At 34.4% G+C, this 26869-nt stretch overlaps 1 protein-coding gene across 1 annotated transcript in view; it reads left to right on the top strand.

Annotated features, from left to right (window-relative positions):
* The window catches only part of LOC133335004 (cell adhesion molecule Dscam2), a 52083-nt gene that overhangs the window by 20042 nt on the left and 5172 nt on the right, over window positions 1-26869 (top strand). The window contains exons 6-15 of the mRNA XM_061543307.1: window positions 7384-7503; window positions 10912-11085; window positions 12379-12529; window positions 15199-15479; window positions 15544-16029; window positions 16130-17446; window positions 18998-19285; window positions 22816-22938; window positions 23236-23393; window positions 24233-24362. Of these exons, the coding sequence (XP_061399291.1) occupies window positions 7384-7503; window positions 10912-11085; window positions 12379-12529; window positions 15199-15479; window positions 15544-16029; window positions 16130-17446; window positions 18998-19285; window positions 22816-22938; window positions 23236-23393; window positions 24233-24362 (3228 nt within the window). The remainder of the gene's footprint in view (window positions 1-7383; window positions 7504-10911; window positions 11086-12378; window positions 12530-15198; window positions 15480-15543; window positions 16030-16129; window positions 17447-18997; window positions 19286-22815; window positions 22939-23235; window positions 23394-24232; window positions 24363-26869) is intronic.

The raw sequence follows: 26869 nt of genomic DNA on the forward strand, positions 1-26869 counted from the left end.
AAATTAATGCACAATAGACATATATATATATATATATATATCCATAAACATGTTCATTTTTACAATGGGACAAAATTAGGTAAATGGATTTAATGCAAATATCAATCGTGTACCCGTTGAATACTTTGAACACGAAGTCGTTTTGAAATATATATAGGCTACATCTGTACTTCCAAACGCAACTACGTCATTCTATTCTGAAAGAAAAACATGAAGAGTATGTGTAAAATTTACATAAAATCGGATGAAAATAGATATGAAAGCTATATCCAAATATGAACGGATTCCAACGACACTTGTCACAGTTTAGGTTAGATAAATTAATGCACGTTTTGTTCCTAATAGACATATTTTGGGTCCTACTTAAAATCAGACGAAACCATATGAGGGCTATATCTAAATCTGGACGAATTCCAACAAAACATGACACACGTTTTGGCGAAACTATGCTAAGTACGTTATGCAAAATTTTGTGTAAATCTGAACCGATTTTCACGAATCTTCACACACATCATTCTAGACTTATTTCAGTACGCTATGCCAAATTTCGATCAAATCGAAAGAAATGTAGGGACTTAGGTACATCATTTACATTAAATAGGGCGAAAATATATATGAAACGAGAAACGATTTTCACGGAACTTAACACACAGCGTTCTAGGGTTTATTTGGTACGCTATGTCAAATTTCGTTGAAATCGAAGGATATACAGGGACTTTGGGGCACCATTTACATTAAATCGGTGGAACACATATATGGGACCTATATCTAAATCTGAACCGATTTCAAGAAATTTTACATACATCATTCTAGACCTAATTCATTACACTATGCCAAATTTCGTGGAAATCGAATGATATATAGGAACTTTGGTGACCATTTACATTAAATCGGTCGAAAATATATATGGGAGCTATAACTAAATCTGAACCGATTTTCACGAAACTTAGCACACGTCATTCTAGACTTTATTCAGTATGCTATGCCAAATTTCGTGCAAATCGAATGATTTTCAGGGAATTTTGTGCACCATTTGCCTAAAATTGGACGAAACTATATATCGGAGCTATATCTAAATCTGAACCGATTTTCAGGAAATTTTACACACATCATTGTAGGCTCAATTCAGTACGCTATGCCAAATTTCGTGTAAATTAAAAGATATATAGGGACTTTGGTGCACCATTTACATTAAATTGGACGAAATTATATATGAGAGCTATATCTAAATCTGAACCGATTTTTCCCAATTTCGAATAAATGACCTATGCCAAATTTCTTTCAATTTGCACCATAAATGCGACCTCTTAATTAAAGCGTCAAAAATTTGAAAAATTGTTAATCCAATAATAAACGAATGGAGGGTCTGGATTTAATCAAACTAAGCACATTACAATGCTTTTAGCAAATTTTAAAATATCATGCAAACAAAGAATCCGATTTACTTTGCACAACCTAATAGTTTACCCATGCCTGTATAATAATGGAGAATGAAATCGGTCCTTTCCTTCTAGTCCGCTCCCATAAGGAGTAACACGTGTGAAAACTTTTAAAGTTAACTGAATATTCCATTTTCATCCAGACACCACTTTTTGCACTTCCACTAAGAAGGTTAAAAAATTTGATCAATTGATTACATTAAATGAGAAAGATAGGATAACCTTTTCTAGAACCTCCCTAAATACAGTCAACACTTTTTTGGAAATATATTTCTTATACCGACTTAACGCAGACTTTTGTGTAGAGAATGACAAAATTTGCCTTATATATCGATATGCTGTAAAATGATGCCCAATTTAATATAGACTCCATCGTAAGGTGGAGGGTGTGCTCACATATTTAATAAATAACAAATGCAAATATGTGTTTCTGCCATTATTACAATATTTTCCAATTGATTATTTAGTTGATTTACTAACGTATATAATTATTGTATACTATATGAAATTGTTAATATACATATTTATATTAATATTATTTTGCTTTATTTAACTACAGCTTAATGCACATTAATGCAGCGCTTTTTACACAACCCTATTCTTAAACAATGAAATTAATTAATAAAAAAAACAACAACAACTTGATCAATGTGAAAATGCCTAAATTGCTTTATTCCATTGAGATTCGAGGAAAAATATGCTAAGATGAAATAAAAATAACCAGCAAAAAAAAAATAAATGCAAATCACAAGATAATAACAACATCAACATGGAAAACAAAAACTCTCAATGAAATTAAATAGTCTATTAAAGCTTCGCAGTAAACTAAATTAAAACAGAAATTAACATTTGCTTGTTCGTTCATGATTCTCAATCATTTAGTTAATAGTTGTCATCCGTCATCCGTATCACCAATTCAATTCAGTACCACAAAAAAAGCAAATAAACAGATTAGCAAATGACGAATTTATATAACGAATATAACGAATGCATGATTGCAATATTCCCCAAACAGAAGCTGCATGAAATTGCATGTTCTGAGTTCTTCTTGCAATGTACTATTGATGACAATAATCCACCTTGGCATCCCCACCTGCTAAGTCCCATTGCAAAGTCACAGAGGATATGGATAATGATTTGAATTTTATAGCAAGAACATTGCGATGGCATGAACTATTTATTCTGCAAGGCTCCACATTGCTACAGAATCTGATTGCGGGTTGTGCATTTTGAGAATAAGTTTGCCAATGACAATTGCATTATCCATACCACCTGGTCATTTGTAATTATGGATTGCTTTGTCTGCCATTTTGATTTGCTTTGAAATTTTAGTTTATCTCTTTTTTTCCTATTATTTGCAAGCTTTATTTAAATGTACACTACAATTTAATTGCTTTGATTGAAATTGGTTTTCAGTTTCAAGGAAAGAAATACAATAGTTCAGGCAAAGAAAATGCTTTGAGTTTCCTTTTGATCAATATAAATGAAATTATAGTCTGAATTCTTATTTAGCCTTTTAATAATTATTTTCTTTTTAATTTGCAAAAATATTACACATACATATATTTAAAATTCCAGTTGCAATTCTATTGCCATCTTTAGGGCATGTCGTGTATACCTATATATACATCTGTATATCAATAAATAAAATTCCCATTAATCCCTTATAATTAGATGTTTGGTATTTGTTGCTGTGACTCATGAGTTTATTTACTTATTTTATTTTAAACAAAAATTCCGGCTAATTGGTGATAATTAGTTTTGTACTTTTATTTGCTGGCATAATTGTTTTTTAAGTTAAAAACAAAACTATATAATTTAAATATATACAGGCATACATATACATATTTTTATAATACATGTATACTATATAAACAACACGGAAAATCTGAAGTAACGCATACTGACTTCGGAAATCGTTTAACTGCACACACACTAAATTTGCGTTCTATGTATGTGTGCCTAAACGGAATATTAGTTTTAAACCCCATGTTTCTTTGGATCAAATCCGTTTCACACAATTTGGAGTCGATTTACAAATGTCCGCTCTGTCCGTCCGTCTGTCCATCCGTATTTCCGTCCGGCTGGTGCGCACGATAACGCTCAAAGGGAGCAATCGATTTTATTGAAGCTTGGCACATCGGAATATTTCTTTAAATTTAAATCAAGTTCGAAGATGGGAAATATCGGTCCACTCACTCTGGTCGTCGACTTTCAAGTGAACGATTATTTATGTGGGCAGTTCAAATCGTGGTATTGAAGTTTTTTTTAATTTCTTTTTGCCGGTCACAGTAAAGGAGACAGCACAAACGCATATTTTCTCGTAAAATAAAATAAATAAAAATCTAAAAATTAGTTGAATATGTACATTTTCCTGCATTATTTTAATGACAATTATATATTCTTAGAATGTCTCCGTTTTCTTATGACATTCATTTTTTAAAGATGCGATTATCTGTTCAGAAATTATACGCTTAGAGAGCTTGACTTAAAGAACTGATGATTTTTCGGTTACCGTGGCAACTTCGATAAGCTCTTTTGAACACTGTAGCGAAGAAAATATTCTGAGCTTCTGCAAACAATCATGGATACTGTATATTCTAAGCTATTAATATCCATGTTAATTATTTCTGTGTAATTACACTTTTTTGAATCATCCCTATCAGTAGAGGCACAATTGACGTCATTTGGCGTCATCTAGTAAATCGATTATGTATAATTTAAACCTCATTAGTTTTCCTTATAACTTTTAACCTACTGTATATTTTTAAATAAAATTGGTGCAATTTTACAATTTTATATTTTCTTGTGAACTAATTTTAATGCTTGGAAATTGCATGATGGGCGTGCTTTGCCATCAATAGATGGCACTGACGACGAACCCAAAACTCACAAATATTTTAAATTGTTGAAAAATGTCTGAATTTATATATGATGGCTATACCAAAAGAGGGACCGTTATTGATTTGTCACTCAATAACAATAGAAAACCAGTAAGGAAAGTAGTAAAGTCGGACGGGGCCGACTATATGATACCCTTCGCCACTTTGGGTATATTCAACAGATGAATCCTAACAGACGTTGAAGGACCATACACGAAAATGGATCCCTAAACATGTCATTGTGAACCGATTTCAATGAGACTTGCCAGAGATTAACATACAGTTCATTGTAAAAAGTTGTGTGACAATCGGACAAACTTTGGGTCTTTAGTGCACAATTTACATAAAATTGGAAGAAAAGATATATAGGAGCTATATCTAAATCTGAACCGATTTTCACGACACTTAGCACACATCATTCTAGACCTAATTCATTACGCTATGCCGTGCAAATCGAGAGATATATATTGACTTTGATACACCATTTACATTAAATGGGACGAAAATATATATTGGAGCTATTTCCAAATCTAAATCATTACGCTATGCCAAATTTCGTGCAAATCGAAATATATATAGTGACTTTGATACACCATTTACATTAAATCGGACATAAATATATAATTTCGTGCAACCGTATCTAAATCTGAACCGATTTTCAGTAAACTTAACATACATCATTCTAGACCTAATTCAGTACGCTGTGCCAAATTTCGTGCAAATCGAAAGATATATAAGGACTTTGGTACACCATTTACATTAATTCGGACGAAAATATATATGGGAGCTATATCTAAATCTGAACCGATTTTGATCAATTTCAATAGGGTTCGTCCTTGGGCCAAATAAGTGACATATGCCAAATTTCATCCAATTCGGATCATAAATGCGACTTGTACTTTGTTTACAAATTAACATGGACAGACGGACGAACAGGCGGACATGCGTAGATCGACTCAAAAAGTGATTCTATGCATATTCTCAAAAGGAACCATGTGTCTATCTCGTTTCCTTTTGTCTGACATCTCGTTTGCACAAAGACATAATACCCTGTACCACAGTGTGGTGTAGGGTATACAAATTACAGACAATTTGGTTGAAAACCGGACCAAAAAATCATTGAGTAATGACAACCCAAAACTCCAATTACAGCAATGTCGGTTAAGACACATGCCAACATCTCCAAAATACCGAATAAGAGTGGAATGATTAATCAAAATATATATCTATCTTAAATACTGCGATATTTATCGTGTGATCAAAACTATATACACCTTATGGAGTATGGAGAAATATTAACGTGTCGTTCAAAATATAAGCAATTTTCTATACAATATTTTCTATTAAGGGGACCCCCCCTCCCATTCTCAGGGTCAATTTTTTTTTTGGTTTAATTCAATCTAAACTAATTCAAGAATGTCCCTACAAAATTTCAAGAGAAAATTTCAAAAAATAGCCGATTAATTTTGCATCAAGTGACGGCTAAATAACTTTAAACGCGTTTTTCTCTTTTGTGAATGGTGGGCACGATAACTCAAAAACTAATGACCCAATCGATTCGAAATTTTTACACGTTTCTCTGTGAGTGTTTAGCTATCGTATGAACTAGGATTAAGCCAATCGGTGAAGATCTTCCTTATTTTTAACTTGGTTTTTGGTAAAAAATCGGTGATTTTCCAAAAATATTTTGTCAAAGGTCCGCCATTTTGTTAATTTTAGAGCGAAGTAAAAATCCTAGTTCATATGAGAGACAGACATGTGCTCTCTTTAACACCGTTGGAATTTTCGGATTCCGATGTTCCAGTGGGGAGTTATCATGCCCGCCATCAAAAATAAGGACAAAACAATAACAAACATTTTTTGTAAATTATTTTTCTTCTTTTTTAAATCTTTAATTATATGTTCAAAGTTACAAACATTAACAAGCATTGGTATTGATTTACCAGCCCATTGAAAATCTAGAAAAATTAAAACCCAGTGGGTTTCAATTGTTTCAAAAAATTTAATTTTGTATTTATTTATGTCAAATAAATCGTCATAAAGTAGGTTAACCCGGTAGAAAGTTCTAATGTATATGCCGTTTCTCTGTGAGTGCATAGCTGTAGTATGAACTAGGATAAACCCGATTCGAGTAGATCGAAATATAAATGCTGATCGATTTCCTTCGTTTTCGAGCTACAAAGCGTATCACAAACTGCAAAAGTCGCTCCAAATGTGAACTTTCCCAAATATAATTGCGTCATATAACACTTCCTCAATCGATAGGATAAGATTAAATTCAATTATAAGCAAAAATAAGCAATTGTATACATATGTATACAATCGTTGAATTATAATTATCAAGTTATGAATTCGTGTATGTGTGTATGCCACAATTCAATTAATTCCTTTTTTGCTAATTACTTATATTTATGTTGCATAACCGATCTAATATTATTTATGTGCAAGAAACAAATTTTTTTTTTTGTTTACCAACTTCCCGTAATATTATATTCAATTCCAACTAATCCATGCTAAATAGCCTGAAAACAATTCAAATACTTTTCCAATAGATTTCAAAATGATTTTTTCTCCTTTCTGTTGTGTTTTGTTTTGTTTTGCTTATCCACTCGTACTATTTTTATTGCTCTCTATTTCTCTATCTCTACAACTTCACTCTAATTATTACCATTTATCTACAACTTCTGTTCGATAATAAAAATAAATAATATTCCTTTATTCGTATCGTATCGTATTTGTTCATAATTAGTTATCACTACTAAATATATAGAAACTAAAACATCAGAAAACAAAATGAAAAAAAAACTTTTTCCCCCAATTTACTACTTCTCTAATCTATTACAACTGCTCTTTGGCAATTTTTCTGATATTTATTTTATTCCGTTCTAAATGAGAGTTGAATGTATTCTTCTTGTTTATCACTTAAAAAATTATCATTTGTATAATTAATAGATACATGAGAAAAATATAATTTTTTTTAAAAAAATAAAAAAATTTAAAAAAATAACTTGCCAGTCAGTAATTAATGTTTTTTAAATGTTATAATTTATTACGCGTTTTAGTTCCGCCACGTTGGATTGTTGAACCAAGCGATGCAAATGTGGAACGGAATCGTCATATTATGTTGCACTGTCAGGCGCAGGGTGTACCAACGCCCAGTATCGTTTGGAAAAAGGCTACAGGTAAGTTTCTTTTTTCGTTAGAAATACCACATTGGATACACATTATAAAACTTATAAGCGTTGTTTAATAATTCAAAATTGGTTAAATATTCAAAGAAATATAGTCAAGGACAGTCGGGTAATAATTAACAATGAATGCCATTACAGTGTGATTTGCATTTCATCTCTTAATGGTCGTGATACTTTAGGTTTAATATATATACTAGCATATACCCGCTACTTCGTTAGCGAACGTGGGGAATATTTAAACGTATATTAACATATTATTTAATTTCCGCAGACAAACTGCATATGCCAGAAAAACTAAACAATCAACACATTAATATCGACCATAAATTAAATTTGAGTACTATTTAGTACAAAATGTCATGACTGGAGCTCTAAAGGTTCACCCAAATCCATAAGTACCCACCTCAACCATCAAAAAAACTTCCTGCATACCCCGATCCTACAACGCCACAATGATTCCAAATTCAAATTTCTCTATTGGTTCACTTACAATTTCAATTGTACCAAACTTAGTACACAGTAGTACGAATTTCAAAAACTTCATACTTAACCCAAAACTACACCCCCATAGTGATCCTAAATCTAAGTTTCATAATTCCAACTCTATCGGTTCACCCACAATTCAAATTGTCCCATATTTAGTACACAATAGTACCAATTTCCAAAACTTCATACATACCCCAATCCTACACCCCCACAGTGATTTTTAATCCAAGTTCCATGGTTCCAACTCTATCGGTTCACCCATAATTCAAATTGTACCAAATTTAGTACAGTCGTACGAATTTCCAAAACTTCCTACTTAACCCAAACCTTAACCGACACTCTATCGGTTAAACCATAATTCAAATTATACCAAATTTAATACACAGTAGTACAAATTGCCAAAACTTCCTACTTAGCCAAAACCTTCATCCCACAGTGATGCTAAATACAAGTTTCAGGATTCCAACTCTATATGTTCACCCACAATTCAAATTGTACTAAATTTAGTACATAGTAATACCAATTTCGAAATCTTCCAACCTACCCCAATCCTACACCTCCACAGTGTTCCTAAATCAAAATTTCAGTATTCCAACTCTTTCGATTCACCCACAAACCAAATCGTACTAAATTTAGTACATAGTACTACCAATTTCCAAACCTTCCTACATACCCGAATCCTACACCTCTACAGTGATCCTAAATCAAAATTTCGGGATTCCAACTCTATCGCTTTACCCACAATTCAAATTGTACCAAATTTAGTACACATTGGTACAATCTTACACCTCAACAGTGATCCTGACTCCAAATTTTATGATTCTAGCTCTATTGGTTCTCCTAAAATTCAAATTGTACCAATTGTACCATTGTACCAAATTTAGTACCGTTTAGTACACATAAGTGTTATTTTCCTAAACTGCATCCTGACCCCAATCCCACATCCCTACAGTGATCCTAACTACAAATTTCATTGTACCCGCTCTATCGGTTCACCCAAATCCAAACTGTACCGATTATAGTACGATTTAGTACTTTTCGATCACATAAGTAACAAATTTCTAAAACTACGTTCATATCCCAATCCTACACTCCGACAGTACTTTTAATTGCAAATTCCAGAACTCCAGCTCGATTTGTATATCCAAATTGAATTTGTACCAAATATAGTACCATATAGTACTTTTCGTACACATGGGTACACGCTTTCCAAACTCTCCTCATATCGACCCTAATTCCCAACCTTAATTTGCAAATTTCAAGTTTTTAGCTCAATCCATTCACATGCTACGAAATTGTACCAAATTTAGTACATTTCAGTATTTTTCAGATACTTATAGTTCGAATTTCCAAAAAGTCCTTTGCTACATATATTCTACACTCCATCAGTGACCCTTAATCCAAAAATCAGAGTTCTATCTCTACTCGTTCTCCAAATAAAAATGGTACCACATTTAGTACGTTTTAGTACCTTTCGTACCGTTCTAGTACGAATTTCCAAAAACCTAGGCTTATCTGTCACCTTTGGACCAAGAGTGACCCTCGACCAAAATTTCAAGATTCTAGCTTCAGCCGTTTCATCTGTACGTTGATTAATCTTTAAATCAGTCAGTCAGTCAATCACTTTACTCTTTTATTAGTATAGATTAAATTTGCATCAAATATAGTACTTTTAGGTACACATGTGTACACGTTTTTAAAGCCATCTCCTTAAATGGACACTACTTCTCAATCATAATTCACACTCCAAATTTCAAGTTTTTAGCGCTATCCATTCACATGCTATAGAATTGTACCAAATTTAGTACATTTTCGTACTTTTTGGATAGTTATAGTTCGAATTTCCAAAAATCCTTTGGTAGATCTATCTTACACTCCATCAACGACCACCAAACCAAATTTCAGAATTCTACCTCCACCGGTTCGCCAAATACAAATGGTATCATATTTAGTACGTTTTAGTACTTTTTGTACCATTCTAGAACGAATTTCTGTCACCTTTAGACCAAGAGTGACCCTCACCCAAAATTTCAAGATTCTAGCTTCAGCCGTTTCGTCTGGGTGTTGATGAATCGTTAAATCAGTCATTCAGTTAATCACTTTACACTTTTATTAGTGTAGATTAGTACTTTTCGTACCATTCTAGTACGAAGTTCCAAAAACCCAGCCTTTTCTAACACCTTCGGAGTGACTTTAACTCCAAATATCAAGATTCTAGCTTCAGCCGTTTCGTCTGGGTGTTGATGAATCGTTAAATCAGTCAGTCTGTCAATTAGTCAGTCAGTCAATCATTTTACTCTTTTATTAGTATAGATTGGAAATAGTAGTGATCCAGTCTATATATTGTTGTTAATTGTATCCTACATTTGGTCTTACAAGAGCAATATTTTCAATACCCTTTCTCCCAAATGTTTGTAATTCTACCCTACAAAAATATATATATTCTGGTAGGGTATTGTAACTTGTGTAACTCCATGAAACATTGGTCTTAGAATAACGTTTTGGTATAGCCGTGCGTCCATCAAAGTCCAGACCGCAGATATGGAATAATCTTCACAAAAGATTGTATATATGTTCGGTTTTAATCAACGGCGAAACCTATAGTTTTTCATAATGTATCTGGACCTAGTCTTTTGAGTAAAAAAATAACAAAATGCCACGGATTTTAATTCCGGTGAAAAAATTCAATATGACCACCATCTCATGATTTACTATGGCAACATCTACTTAAAAAAATTTTATTATTTGAAAAGTCCAATACACAAACATTGCTGTCTATATTTGCACATTTCGAATGCAAATATGGTTGTCTTTTATATACATACTGACATTCATTCGTTTATTGCAAACATTTACATGTATGTTAACACGTTATTCTTTATTTTATCTCTTTATCGATTTATTTTTTTACAGGTAGCAAATCTGGCGAATATGAAGAGGTGCGTGAACGGCCATTTACAAAATTACTTTCGAATGGTTCATTACTGTTGCAGCATGTCAAAGAGGACCGAGAGGGATTTTATTTGTGCCAGGCCAATAACGGCATCGGTACTGGCATCGGCAAAGTGATACAATTAAAAGTTAATTGTAAGTTTGGTGTGGTTTTACGTTTCATTTTGCTCATACTTATGTTGCCACCGAACAACGACTGTAACATTTTAATTCATCAATCAGTCAGTCAAACGAAACCTTATACATTTGCGGAATTCAATCTTCGTTCAATGAATAATTAGCTAAATTGGAAAAGTTGGCAAAAATTGACTGAGGCCAAAGCGTATGGTTGGGCTGTACAGTAGTTAAAAAAAATTATTAGCGTAATGTTAACTAAAGTCATTAGTTCGGGCGAACTTTTTTAAATCCACTAATTTAAGATGCGCAGAAATACAAGAATAATGTGGCATATACATTCATTTTTTTGGACACAATGATAAAAAATTAATATCATCTCAAGCATGTTTTCAAATATTGATATGCCAAGGGTCAGCATACGGGGGGAGAGCAGACATATGTACTAAGGCACCGACAGTGAATCTGGATAAGTGAACGTTCAATTTATTATCGTCCTAAAAAAAAATCTTACATATGTATATATCGAATTGTTAAAGCCTACTACAGGTCGAAGTGCTTCAATCAATAATACGCTCCGAACCACAAAGGCCAATAGAGCCACCTCTTAACATGTATTCAGGATTACAATCCTAAAAAAAACTTACATATGTATATATCGAATTTTTAAAGACTACTACAGGCCAATCAATAATACGCTCCGAACCACAAAGGCCAATAGAGCCACCTCTTAACCTGTATTCAGGATTACAATGTGGGCTAAAAAAGGCTAGTTGTGGTACAACGGCATATAACTACACTTCAGTATCGGGTAGTATCAACTCAGAAATCTTCTATATATATATATATATATATATATATATATAAAACTACTTGAAAATAATTTTTTTCCAACTTTCCGTAATTTTTTCCATACTACTGTCATGGTTAAGTTTAATTTTAATGAAGTGCTGATTACATGACAGCCAACCAATTCCAACTAATTGATACGCATGAGAATTTCCAATGACATCATCCCAGAGAATTGCTTACCGTACACCATCCAGCTTAGCCGGTTGATCACCCCAGACGTATTTACTACACATTTACAATCATTATGTCGCCTGTACTTAATTTAATGTGCCTCTGTGGCCTTTTCGTATTTTTTTCGATCTTTTATTTTTATGCTCCCATTAATGATTTTTGCTGCACACCACCCGCCCATCACTATTCACCACATTGATGACGATGACATCGACGCCCTTTTGCTGTTCGACCTGTTTGACATGCTGATGTAAAATTTTTGGCGTGGTGGCTCAAATGGAATATGAAAAGCTTCGCCCTATTTCCAATCGACTTCACGTTCGGTGACGGTGAAAAAGGGTGATACGGCAATACTGCAGTGTTCGGTAAGCGGTGACAAACCGATTAATATCGTTTGGATGCGTTCGGGCAAGAGTACACTGAATCCATCGACAAATTACAAGTACGTAAAACCTCTTCATTACTTTTGTTGTGTTTTTGTTCCTATATTTTATTCATTATTTTCTTTCGTTGATTTTTTGTTGCAATTTATTCTGTTGTTGTTAATTTATATGGTTTGTAGTCATGTTTTACAAGTCCCCACAGAGAGTATCGTAAATAAATTAAAGACACAGATTAAAAATCAAAATATTAAAAAAATGTCTTAATACACCTTCAAAAATTACAAAGTTCCAAACTTTATGTTTCAAGTGTCCTTGGAAAATTATATTCTTAGGATTTTTGGTAATTAAAATGAGAAATATGTGTCCACTTTTTAGGGTAGCCCCATGTAAGGAATCCCCCTAATGTTAGGTATTTTGATACTTTTGATACTTTGCAATAATTTATTATCCTTGTTTTCCATTGGGTAAAAATCGCACTATCAAAAATTTATATTGGTCCATGTTTCCTGGTAGCCCTCATATTACGGTACCGTATATTATATATTACTATTTTATTGTATTTTACACTACTTTATTTTTCGTTTTTATACCCTTCACCACACTGTGGTACAGGGTATTATGTCTTTGTGCATATGTTTGTAACAGGCAAAAATAATCGAGATAGACACATGGTTCCTTTTGAGAATATGCATAGAATCACTTTCTGAGTCGATTTATGCATGTCCGTCCGTCCGTCCGTCTGTCCGTCTGTAGATGTTAAATTGTAAACAAAGTACAGGTCGCATTTATGATCCGATTTGGATGAAATTTGGCACAAGTCACTTATTTGGCCCAAGGACGAACCCTATTGAAATTGGGAAAAATCGGTTCAGATTTAGATATAGCTCCCATATATATTTTCGTCCGATTTAAGGTAAATGGGGCACCAAAGTCCCTTTATATCTTTCGATTTGCATGAAATTTGACACAGAGTACTGAATTAGGTCCAGAATGATGTGTGCCAAGTTTCGAGAAAATCGGTTCAGATTTAGATATAGCTCCCATATATAGCTTCGTCCGATTTAAGGTAAATATTGCACTAAAGTCCCTATATATAATTCGATTTGCATTAAATTTAGCACAGGGTACTGAATTGGGTCCAGAATGACGTGTGCCAAGTTTCGAGAAAATCGGTTCAGATTTAGATATAGCTCCCATATATAGTTTCGTCCGATTTAAGGTAAATGGTGCACCAAAGTCCCTATATATCATTCGATTTGCATGAAATTTGGCATAGAGTACTGAATTAGGTGCAGAATGATGTGTGCAAAGTTTCGTGAAAATCGGTTGAGTTTTAGATATAGCTCCCTTTTATTATAGATTGATTTTAAGTAATTGACGATTTAAGGTAAATGGGGCACCAAAGTCCCTTTATATCTTTCGATTTGCATGAAATTTGACACAGAGTACTGAATTAGGTCCAGAATGATGTGTGCCAAGTTTCGAGAAAATCGGTTCAGATTTAGATATAGCTCCCATATATAGCTTCGTCCGATTTAAGGTAAATATTGCACTAAAGTCCCTATATATAATTCGATTTGCATTAAATTTAGCACAGGGTACTGAATTGGGTCCAGAATGATGTGTGCCAAGTTTCGAGAAAATCGGTTCAGATTTAGATATAGCTGCCATATATAGCTTCGTCCGATTTCATGTAAATGGTTCACCAAAGTCCCTATATATATAGTTTAGTCCGATTTAAGGTAAATGGTGCACCAAAGTCCCTATATATCCTTCGATTTACACGAAATTTGGCACAACGTACTGAATTGAGCATAGAATGTTGTCTGCCTTGTTCGTGAAAATCGGTCCATATTTAGATATAGCTCCCATATATAGTTTCGTCCGATTTCATGTAAATGGTGCACCATAGTCCCTATATATCCTTCGATTTGCACGAAATTTGGCATAACGTACTGAATTGAGCCTAGAATGATGTCTGCCAAGTTTCGTGAAAATCGGTCAAGATGTAAATAGAGCTCAAATATATAATTTCGTCCGATTTAATGTACATGGTGCATCAATATATATCTCTCGGTTTTCACGAAATTTGGCATAGCGTACTGAATTTAGTCCAGAATGATGTGTGCAAAGTTTCGTGAAAATCGGTTGAGTTTTAGATATAGCTCCCTTTTATTATAGATTGATTTTAAGTAATTGACGCACCAAGGAACCAATAGGCTGATAGGAACAAAACGTACTGAAATTAGTATATCCTAACCCGTGACAAGTTTCGTTGAAATTGATTCATATTTGGATATAGATTCCATATATATTTACGCCCGATGTTAAGTAAATTGGGCATCAAACTCCTCATGTTTGTCAAATTGACATGCAATTTTGAACAGTTTCCAAAATTGAGCATAGAATAACGTAGTTGCGTTTTCTAGAAGTACAGACATAGCCCAACGGATGTCCTAATGCTTTGTTTGAAGTCGATTTATATAATTTTGTCCCATTGTAACAAACGAATGACTTGTTTACGGATTGATCTAAGGCGATTCACATTTAGATAAGTATCACATATTTTAGTTCGTCCAAGTTCATGTTAATAGTCCTGTTTTATATACCCATAGTGGTGAAGGGTATCATATAGTCGGCCCCGTCCGACTTTACTACTTTCCTTACTGGTTAATACATGTTTTACCTTCCACTTATAACATCCGATTTCAATCGTTTCACTTCATAGAATTTCAGTCAAACAGGAGGCAACGCCCGATGGAGTTTCGGCAGAATTACAAATTCGCTTAGTTGATGCCAGCGATAGTGGCCCCTATTTTTGTCGTGCCAGCAATTTATATGGCAATGATCAGCAACTGGTACAACTAATGGTACAGGAGCCACCGCAACCACCAACGGTGTTAGAAGCAGCCATGATCTCCAGTCGTTCGGTCAATTTGAAATGGCAGCCCAAGGTACAGAATTCCGGAGATGTTTCCAAATACATAGTGGAATATAAAGAGATGGATGGTAAGCTGTCGACAGACATTAAGCGTTAGAAATAAAATTAAAAAATACATATTTTCCCTAGCAGCTACATTCATGGACCAATGGCAGCACATGGAAGTTAAGGATCCACCTAGTTTCAATGCCTTAATTGAAAATCTCAAGCCGGCAACTCGTTATGCATTTCGTGTAATAGCTGAGGGTACTGCAGGTCGTAGTGCACCCAGTCAAGAGTTAGTAATACGCACCGAACCACAAAGGCCAGCAGGGCCACCACTTAATCTCTCAGTGCGTCCATTGTCGTCGACGGAATTACTTGTTAGCTGGATTGCACCATTGGCCGAACTGAGGCATGGTGATATTCAGGGTTACAATGTGGGCTATAAACTGGCCAGTTCTGGTACAACGGCATATAACTTCACTTCAGTTTCGGGTGATGGCGATGGTGGTACGGGCGAATTACTTTTGACTGGGCTTCAAAAATTTGCCCGCTACAATGTTGTGGTGCAGGCATTTAATCAAGTTGGACCTGGGCCTCTCTCTGAACCAGCTTCAGCACAAACTATGGAAGATGGTATGTTATGAGATGAAAAACTCAGATTTGCTTTGTTTTTGCAATAAATGTTAATTTTGATTTTATTTTTAATTTACAACCATTTTTTTCTTTTTTCAAGTACCCAGCCGTGCTCCCGAAGACATACGCTGTGCCGCATTGACATCACAATCCCTGCAAGTGTCATGGCAACCACCACCGATTCACCACACCAATGGCATACTACAGGGCTATAAATTGATATTTGAACCCATTTTAGACGATTATTCTCCGAACAAGGATGAAGTAGAGTCCCGCAAGACAACGGCACTGACAACTGTGCTCACGGGATTGCGCAAGTTCACCAACTACAGCATCCAGGTGCTGGCCCATACACGAATGGGCGATGGTGTTCTTTCGAATTCCATTTATTGCCACACCGAAGAAGATGCTCCTGAGGCACCAGCCGACATCAAAGTTGTTGTTAGTTCCCCTCAATCTTTATACGTTTCGTGGCTTCCACCCAACGAACCGAATGGCGTCATTACCAAATATAATCTCTATACAAGGGTGGTAAATGGTCGCGAAGAACTGAATAATGAAAAGCGAAGTCTTCCCTCCCAGCAGTCTTATTATGAAGCCAAAAACCTACATCCCCACATGGAATATCAATTTTGGGTAACAGCTTCCACACGTGTCGGTGAAGGTAAAAGTTCCAAGGTGGCTTCACAAATTACCACAAATCGTGTACCGGCACGTATTGTCTCATTTGGTGGGCCAATTGTTAGACCATGGCGTTCAACGGTGACACTAGCCTGCACTGCAGTTGGTAAACCCAAACGAGAATGGTTTAAGACGGATGTCCCCTTGCGACAGGGGGGTTTGCACAATACCCAGTTATTGGATTCTGGTGATTTGATAATATCCAATTTACAAGTATCGGACAGCGGCAATTACAGCTGCCAAGTGGATAATGGTATTGGCACAGACCGCCTAACCCATATGCTTTTGGTACAAGTACCTCCTTCCGCTCCCGTCCTCTACGTAACAAGCGCTACCACCAGTAGTATTCTGATGCATTGGAAATGTGGATTTACCGGTAATGCTCCGATAACGGGTTATACCTTATACTATCGGCGAACACCAGGAAATATAGAAGAGAAGCAATTGTCACGTCACGCTTCCAGCCATGAATTGAAGGGATTGGTTTGTGGCAGTACATATCAAATACACTTAACGGCCACCAATAAGGTGGGCACATCTCCGGCCAGTATAACGTTACATGTACGAACTCAGGGTCAAAGTCCGGGTGTGCCTTCAACTACAACGTTAATAGCTCCCAACTCAACATCGGTTAGCATAAGATTACATACATGGCCAGATAATGGTTGTCCCATGTTATATTTTGTATTACAATATCGTCCTGTCACGGATGGCCCCGAAAAGGATTGGATATTGGGTAAGTAGAAGATCGGAAGAATGTAGACATGTGGATATGTACAGTTAAAATATTATATAAATTCAATTATTGTATAAATGTGATATTAGAACTTGCTATATTTGGAATATCTTTAAATTCCTCCGAAACGAAACATAAAGGAGTACATTAAATATCTCTACTTTTCTGATACCCTTATATAGGGGTCAAAACATGGACATTTTATTACAATTTTTGCAGGAAAGTTTTTTATCCGCAGAGTAAATAAATTGCCCAATTACATACGCCTAGTAGGGGAAATTCGGAATTTTATATGTGGGTTATAACGTTGACCTACACATAGGGAAACTATTCTGCACACAGGTAAATTCTGCTCGGAAGAAACTGAATGCCTATTTAGAATATTATGCTAGATCCATCAACATATCTAAGATGTTTTGAAAACCTTTATGGAAAGATTTGTACGATTTAGGGGAAATTTTGTACAGGAAACTAAATTCAACCAGCAATGACTTCGGGTAGTTTCATCAGTCTTTGTGTAGTTTTTATTTAGTTTAGACAATTGCTGTGTTCAACATATTGAACAACAACAACAAATAGGGCTATAACGAAACCTGTTTGAAAAACAAGTGAAAAAAGCGTTTGGATACCCGCCACCAGTTTATTGATAGTTACTTAGAATTACAATTCTAACCGCACCTGGAACTATACTATAGGGAATGTTCATGGGAAATATTTATATTAAATTCCTCAACTTTTGATGATGTAAGGATTAACATACCAAAATTTGGACCTATACCGACATATGTTGTAAGCCATTATGAACACGATTTTTAATGGGGATTTCAACAAAATCTTAAAATCCCAAAACGAGGTCCGATATTCATAACACAAGATGGAACATGTGTATACAAAACTCAAAATATTGCAATTTGTAGTGTAGAGTTATATGTGGGGCTATACCTAAATGGGGTCCAATAATGATTACAATAATGATTATAATGATTACAAACGGAATAACAACATAATCCAATTTATCCGAATATATATGTCAACGTTTCATTTCAAATTGTTGAAATGAGTCCCCGTCAAACGATTTTTTTTATAAAACGATTTATGTAATTAAAGCAAACAGCCCAAAATGACACGCTTCCAAACGAACTCGTCTTAATCTACTTAACTATGTAATTGAGAATACAGAGTATTCATACATTGGCAATTAACCTCCTCTTGAGTGGTACGTGACATATACAAACGAACAAATTACAAATATCTCCCCTTTGTTGTTATCCGAATTACCCATACAGAAAATAATAAAAAAAAACAATGCAGATAATTTAGTGCATGACACTTACAAAAGAATTTTTGCATTCATTGAACAATAATTTACCTATTTTTTGCTCTATCTTCCTTTATACATTTTAATTGGTAATTTCTCACATACTAATGTTTGCCTGTTTCTCTACTCTTTTTTTGCCTTTTCTGGTGTTCTCTTTTGTTTACGTAATACACTTGATTTGTACATGGTCAACCGAATGCTAACGTGGCTGGATCCATTGCTGGATTATGCAGTGTCAAACGCCCTGAAACCACAGCGACGTTTTACCATATCTGGTCTCCAACCATCGACACTATATCAATTGCGCATGGAAGCGCACAATGTGGCCGGTGTGTCACAGGCCGAGTTCACATTTGTCACACTCACCAAGGACGGTGATCCACCCCCACCAGAGATAGTGCAGCGCGGACAACGTGGCACGAATGTATTCTACGGAAATGTCAACCTATTGATACCGAGCATAGCTACCGTATCTGGGATGATATGCACCATAGCACTGGTATTCATGTGCTACCGACACAGTGAGTATTTAGAACAACAATAAATATTGTGAAAACAAACAATAGTAGTAATGCCAACAATAACAACAACACGACGACAATAATACGAACAACCACTGCTTCGAAAACAAAAATCCATATAAATGGAAGCCAACAATCAGTAACAGGACCTAAGGCATTTTGTTTGTATAGATTTCGTTGGAATCGAGTCCTATATTCCGTTATACTGGGCTGTTGTTGTTTGAATATGGTAAACAGCGACATACAATAGAAATCTGCAGGATACTTCGAATAGCATAATACAATTGCTTAACGTACTTCTCGCATGCACAATGTATTTCTCGTATACCCAACCTCAGAGTAACGAGTGTGTATATATACAATACGTGTGTACACATTACTCCATGTAGCTGAAATTAAATAAAAATCTGAAAATATAAGATACGATAGAAGAGAGGAAATAAACTTTATGAAGTTGTTATCTGAAAATAAATTGGTCGATCTGTCATATTAACTGTATCTACGTAAGAGTCCACAGTTTCGGTAAAAGTAAAAAAGTCGTTAAATTCAGCTGGGACGAACATTTTATACCCTCTACTGCTTGGTGCATTCGAAATTCCACAAATCGGTCGGGACCTTTATATGAGAACTATATGAGGGACCGTTTAGGAACTTCCACATACAGAAAATTAAACGGTGTTTTTGTATGGGAATATTTTAAAACATAATTTCTGATTTTTTTTATGCCACTTCTGAAAGAAAATTAGGTACGTATATGTGGGGGCTATACCAATAATTGGATCTATATTGACAATTTTCGGCAAATAGAATTTCAGTCAATTTAGAAGGTGGTACCCAATAATGGGGGATGCCCATAAAAGTGACCCAATATTGTGACCCAAGAGAATTTTCAAAACAAAGATCATGTGGATACACATTCCCAAAGGCTTCAAAATCCCAAATATTTTGGGGTACCGTAATATGGGGACTACCGCGGAACATGCGTTAATATTGATCATTTGTGGTTGGGAGATTTTCTGCTCAATGATAGTCAAAAAACTCGGTTATTTAGAGGCTACCGTAAAAATTTCAACAGTATTGATAATTGTTATACCCTCAGCATAACATACATACCTAATGGAGGTACGACAAGTATGCCCTTCGACCAAATCTGTTTCAGACCATTTGTTCGTCAGTCCGTCCGTCTCGCTGGTAGGCACAATAACTCTCAAAGGAATGAACCGATTTGATTCAAACTTTAAGCCTCGTAATATTTCTTCCAAACTTAAATCGAAGTTAGGGATTATCGGTCCACTCCACTGGTACCATTCACACAAAATGATGAACATATTGCTGAAAATTAATTTTATGATATCCGATTGGATACAAACTTTGAAAAGCACAATATTTTTACCAAGCCGGTTTATTATTGGAAAATGAGGCTTATAGGCGCATGTCCGATTTGACCTAAACTTTACACATCATCTTATTTTTACCAACTCTAATTCAATTTCGGTCCATTCCCACCCGTACCTTCCACACAAAATTGTCAACATATTACTGAAAATGAATTTTATAATGTCATGCGAACGGACAATCCGATTTGAATTACATTTTGTGCAACCTAATTCTCTAACCATGTCTGTATAATATTGTAAGAGGGTACTTATTGGTCCTCTTCTTTAGTACCTCCCTCACAAAGGGCCATCATTTGAAAACTCATATGGAGCGAATGGGATATCCAATTTCATCGAAACTTTGCACATCGTAATATGTTTACCTTGCATAGATCGAGTTTGAAGCTGGGACCCGTCTGTCCCCACCTTGTTGTATCTCCATCACAAAGGGTCAATATTTAAAAAATGTAAATTTAAATCGAAACGAATTGAATTGAATAACAGATTTAATTCATTGTTTGCACATCGTAATATTTTACCAAACCTACTTTAAATCCCTCTACACAGATGGCCAATTATTTGATTAAAATATACACCTTTTATACAAAAATAATATCTGTCGGCAATGCGGTTACTTTTCTGTTGTCAGTAGGGACATATTTCGAAATCTATTGTGATTTCAACATACAGACATAGACTACTTTTTTATCTATCAAAACCACACTGACAATCTAAAATAATAAAAACAGAAAACTTCAGAAATAAACCAGTAAGGAAAGTAGTATAGTCGGACTGGGCCGACTATATAATACTCTTCACCACTTTGGGTATATTCTACATATGTCTCCTAACAGACTCCGCCTTTTCGAAAGAACATTGGCATCAAATTGAACGTACTTGAATATAAGATCTTTACGCCTTTCTGAAACCTATGCTAAATTTCATTTCATTGAACCGATTTTCATGGACGAAATATATATGAGAGCAATACCTAAATCTGGAACGATTTTCACGAAGCTTATCGCACATCATTCTACGCTATGACGCTATGGCACATCATTCTACGCCAAATTTTGTGCAAATCGAAAGATATATATATATATATATATATATATGGACTTTGTTGCACAATTTACTTTAAATTAGATGAATATATATATATATATATATATATGGAAGCTATATCTAAATCTGAACCGATTTTCACTAAACTTTGCACACATCATTGCAGACTCAATTCAGTACGCTATGCCAAATTTCGTGCAAATTGAATGATATATAGGGACACTGGTGCACCATTTACATAAAATCGGCGAAAATATATACGGGATCAATTTCGGCAAATCGATAGGACATTGGTGTACCATTTACATAAAATCCGACGAAAATATATGTGGGAGCTATATCTAAATCTGAACCGATTTTCACGAAACTTTGCACACATCATTCTAGACTCAATTCAGTACGCTATGGCATATTTCGTGCAAATCAAATGATATATAGGGACATTGGTGCACCATTTACATAAAATCGGACGAAAATATATATGGGAACTATATCTAAATCTGAACCGATTTTCACGAAACTTTACATACATCATTGTAGACTAAATTCTGTACGCTATTGCATATTTCGTGCAAATCGAATGATATATAGCGACATTGGTGCACCATTTACACAAAATCGGACGAAAATATATATGGGAGCTATATCTAAATCTGGACCAATTTTTCCCAATTTCAATAGGGTTCGTCCTTGGGCAAATAATTCTCCAATTCGGAGAATAAATGCGACATGTACTTTGTTTACAATACAATTTAACATGGACAGACGGACGGACGGACATGCATAAATCGACTTAGAAAGTGATTCATGCATTTTCTCAAAAGGAACCATGTGTCTATCTCGTTTCTTTTTGCCTGTTACAAACATATGCACACCACACTGTACCACAGTGTGGTGTAGGGTATAAAAATACGTAGCTCAAAAAATAATGGTTATTTTTGAATCAGACCTCGTATATAACACGATGTCATGCCTGTCTACACACAGATCCAGGCTTTCTTTATGACCTATCATTTGTGATCACACCAGCTGTAAACATAATTAAAATTGAATGTCATTCAATTAAAATTGCTCCTTTTTTCCCTACAGAACAAACCGGACGCATACAAAAGGAGTCGTTGGAAAATCGCCAAAATTCCGAAGCTGCACAGCGTGAACGTTACTATGCCACAATTCATAAGGTTTCAATGCAGAACAACGATAAAATTCCAGGTATGGCATAGACATAATAAAACAATATACACTATATGCATACATATTTATGTATACATTAGGAACTGGTATGGCATAGCCAAAAAAGGAACAATATACACTATATGTATACATATTTTTGTATACATGAGGGACATTTTAATGGAGATGGGAGTACACAAAGTTTTATAATAAACCTTATTAAACTTTTTTTATGAATAGATCGGGAAATTTAATGTTTTCAAATACAGTTCTAACCATCCTTCACACATTATTCTCATTGCGTTTGTTTCTTCATATTTGCTTTTTTATTTATAGAGACCTCCGAGGATATTTCTCCTTATGCCACATTTCAGCTGTCCGAAAGTGGCAACATGTCCCAACCACATCACGCTGGCCCCGCAAATACCTTGCTGCATTCGTTTATGTATCACGAGCGTGCTCTGACGGAGGGCTGTTCGTCGACACCACCTGCTGCGGTATTAAAACCCACCACCCACCATCATTACCACCATAACCACCACAGTCAAAATCAACGTCCAACCCAGACAATTCATAATCATTATCAAACCTCACCGTTTCATAATATCGTGCGTTTATTTAATACTTCATTTGGGGTTTTTTCTAGTTTTTATACGTTTTGGTTTTTAGTAACTATGCGGGTGTAATTATGAGTTCAGTTGGTTTGTTATTTTTTATTTTTTCTATGAAAACGCTAATTTCGATATTTTTATAGGGCAAAGGATTTTGCAAACATCACTGTTTACTTTTAAAAGTCATAATGATTTGTTTGTTAATCATGGTGCAACCATTCGTATTAATGTGCATTTCTGATTTATTTATTTATCATTTTTTTTAAGAAGTGCTAGTATTTTTAATTTTAATCAAAATCACATTGTCATTGGTGGCGTATATTTCTGGTTATGTAATTTATTTTTTTACTTTCATTTACATATATTTATATAATTTTATTTTTATGGAACAAAGGCTAAATGAACGCTAGATATTATAAGCTACCACTGTATATCCTTTTTGTTTGTTTGTTTGTTTGTTATTGCCAATAAAATGAAGCCCTAGCTATGGCTCCAATGTATTTGTTGTTTGTGGCAACATGACAATCATCAACATCATCACTGAGCACAACCAGTTAACTCCCCAGTAGTATGCTTTGACCGGCTTTAGCCACTTTGATCCCATAACTAACCTCCATTATTTGTTCAACTGCTATTCGGCTAAACATTGTTGCTATAATCAATTATTTTTGTTCTTTTGCTTTTTTCTTGAAAACATTTTGTTTTTTTTTTTATATATTTAGTCTTCCAAAAATCGCCGACGACATTCACGAAAAACCGAACCGGAAAGTGAAGAATCCGAATCGGATCAGGATCAATTGACATCAAGTCGTACCGAGTCTTCCAATCAACATGAAGGAAAAATGAAGCATAGTAAGTTGATAATTATGTTTATATGGATAACATAAAGTATTTGATTGGTATGAAATAAATGAAACAAGTGAAAAATTTTGAGAAAATTAAAAAAAAATAACAAAGAAAAAATAATTAATTTGATGGCACTGAGAAATGCAAATATCAAATTACAGGCGTTTCAGCAAAGACATATGTACTTTTAAGTCTTGACAAAATGCATTTCGGAAACATAGCTTGCCGAAAAATATGTAGGAGAGGGGGTCAGGAACGAGTACTATTAATATTTAGAATTTTTATTTGTTAGGCCCAATTTTCTAATTTTTGTATCCTTAACTTCGACTTCCTTTCTTCCTGTACCACTTCCAACATGTGTCAAAAATTAGAAATTTTCTAATTCCAATATTCAGCGATTTAATCCATCGTAGCATTTTACTTAACATAAATCAAGCTAAAATATGGTAACCACAAAATTTGAAATTTTAGAAATCTATATATACATATACATATATAAAATAGAAAAAAATTTGTTTGTTTGTGTGTATGTTCCCGATAGACGCTAAAACCGCTGAACAGATGTTAATGATATTTACACTGTATGTCGGGGCATGCCCTGAAAGTAACATAGGCTAGCTAAACTTCTAAAATTCCGCGTGGATGCAGAGTTATAGCGTCAATAGTAAACAAACCTCATAATTTCGGAACATGTAATATGCGTATATCTTAAGAACGGTTACAGATACCGTCTTCAAAATTTGTGTGAATAACGTAGGTGTAAATACACATCATCCACATGAAAATGAGCATGGTACGATAAACGGAAAATGCACTTTCCATTGCATTTTAAATATTTGAATATTAAAAATAGAACACATTTTGGTTGTAGACTTAAAAATCGCTGAACAAATTTTACAGAGACTTTCACAGAACGTCATGGCAAGCCCTGGGAAAAACATAGGTTATATAAACTTCTAAGATTCCGCGTGGATCCGGAGTTATAACATCAAATGTAATCATACCTAAAATATTATGAACATGTAATTTCTGCATATCTTAAGAACGGTTACAGATACCGACTTTGAAATATGTCTGCGTAATGTAGGAGTAAATACACATCATCGACACCACCTAAGGGTGGCGCGATCAAGAGAAAATGCCCACCTCATTGCATTTAAATCTATACGTAGAAAATAGAAAACATATTGTTTGTGGAATCTAGAACCATTGAACAGATTTTACTAAAATGTTCACAGGGCATCAAGCGATCCCATGGAAGTAACTAACATAGGTTAGTTAAATTTTTAAAATCCGCCTGGATGGGGAGTTATAGTATCAAAAGTATTCATATGTACATACATATGTATGTATGTATATCTGAAAGAATGTATGTATGTTAATTTTCTAAGATAGGTTGGTTACATGTAGCGACTACATTTAGATTAATAACCTGGAAGTAAATACGCTTCATCCGATGAGAATAAATTTTGGAACAATTACGATATAATTTGAAATATGAAAATAAAAATAAAATAAAATTGAAAAAAAATTATTGGCATTATAATTTTCTATTTTGTCAGTTTGTGAAAAATGTTACTTGGATAACAAAAATATATGGATTATAATAAATACCATTTTGTGGGGAAGTAACAGATGGATGTGATCGATAATAAGATATGCAAAATTGTAATTTTGATTATTACGTGCCATTATCTGTTTTTATGGACATACAAATTGTGTAAAATTGATAAAAATTATTAACGGTGTGTTTTAGTTTCAAAAAAAAAAAAAAAATTGCCAATATGTAGGGTTAATGGGAGCATATAAAAGTCCAGAGTTTTCCTAATTTTAAAATTAAAATTAGTATATATTATATTGCAGCTGCATGTAGGTTGCTTATTAATTGATCATTGGTATATGCTTGATAACTTTAGCAGGGGCAGCGAATGGCCGATAGACGCCAAAACCGCTGAACAGATCTTAATGAGATTTACACTGTATATCGAGACATGTCCTGAAAGTAACATAGGCTTTAAAAATTCCGCGTGGATGCGGAGTTATAGCATCAATAGTAAACATACCTCAACATTTCTGAACATGTAATATGCGTTTATCTTAAGATACCGTTTTTTTTTTTTTTTTTAATTTGACTGAATAACGAAGGTGTGAATACACACCATCCATACAAAAATGAGCATAGTACGATCAACGGGAATACACTTTTTACTGCATTTTAAAAATCAGCATATTGAAATTTGAAAATATTTTGTTTGTATACTCTAAAAATTCTGAAATGATTTGAAGTGAGTAGTGTGAATTTTTTATTATAAGTCGTTTTATCATCTGGAAAATGCCAGAGACTGAGATATGATAAATTCAGATACAGCCAGAGATTGGGATAGGATAAATTCAGATACAACACTATTTTTTTTAATGTCATTTTGTGGAGGAAGTAACAGATGGAGGTGATTGATTGTGTAAAATTTATAAAAAGTATTGACATAATTTTTGAATTGTTGTTACTTTGCGAA

This window comes from Musca vetustissima, unplaced genomic scaffold (assembly GCF_032173495.1).
Source record: "Musca vetustissima isolate MV318-11 ecotype Yass unplaced genomic scaffold, APGP_CSIRO_Mvet_v1 utg29110, whole genome shotgun sequence".
In the NCBI taxonomy this organism is placed as follows: domain Eukaryota; kingdom Metazoa; phylum Arthropoda; class Insecta; order Diptera; family Muscidae; genus Musca; species Musca vetustissima.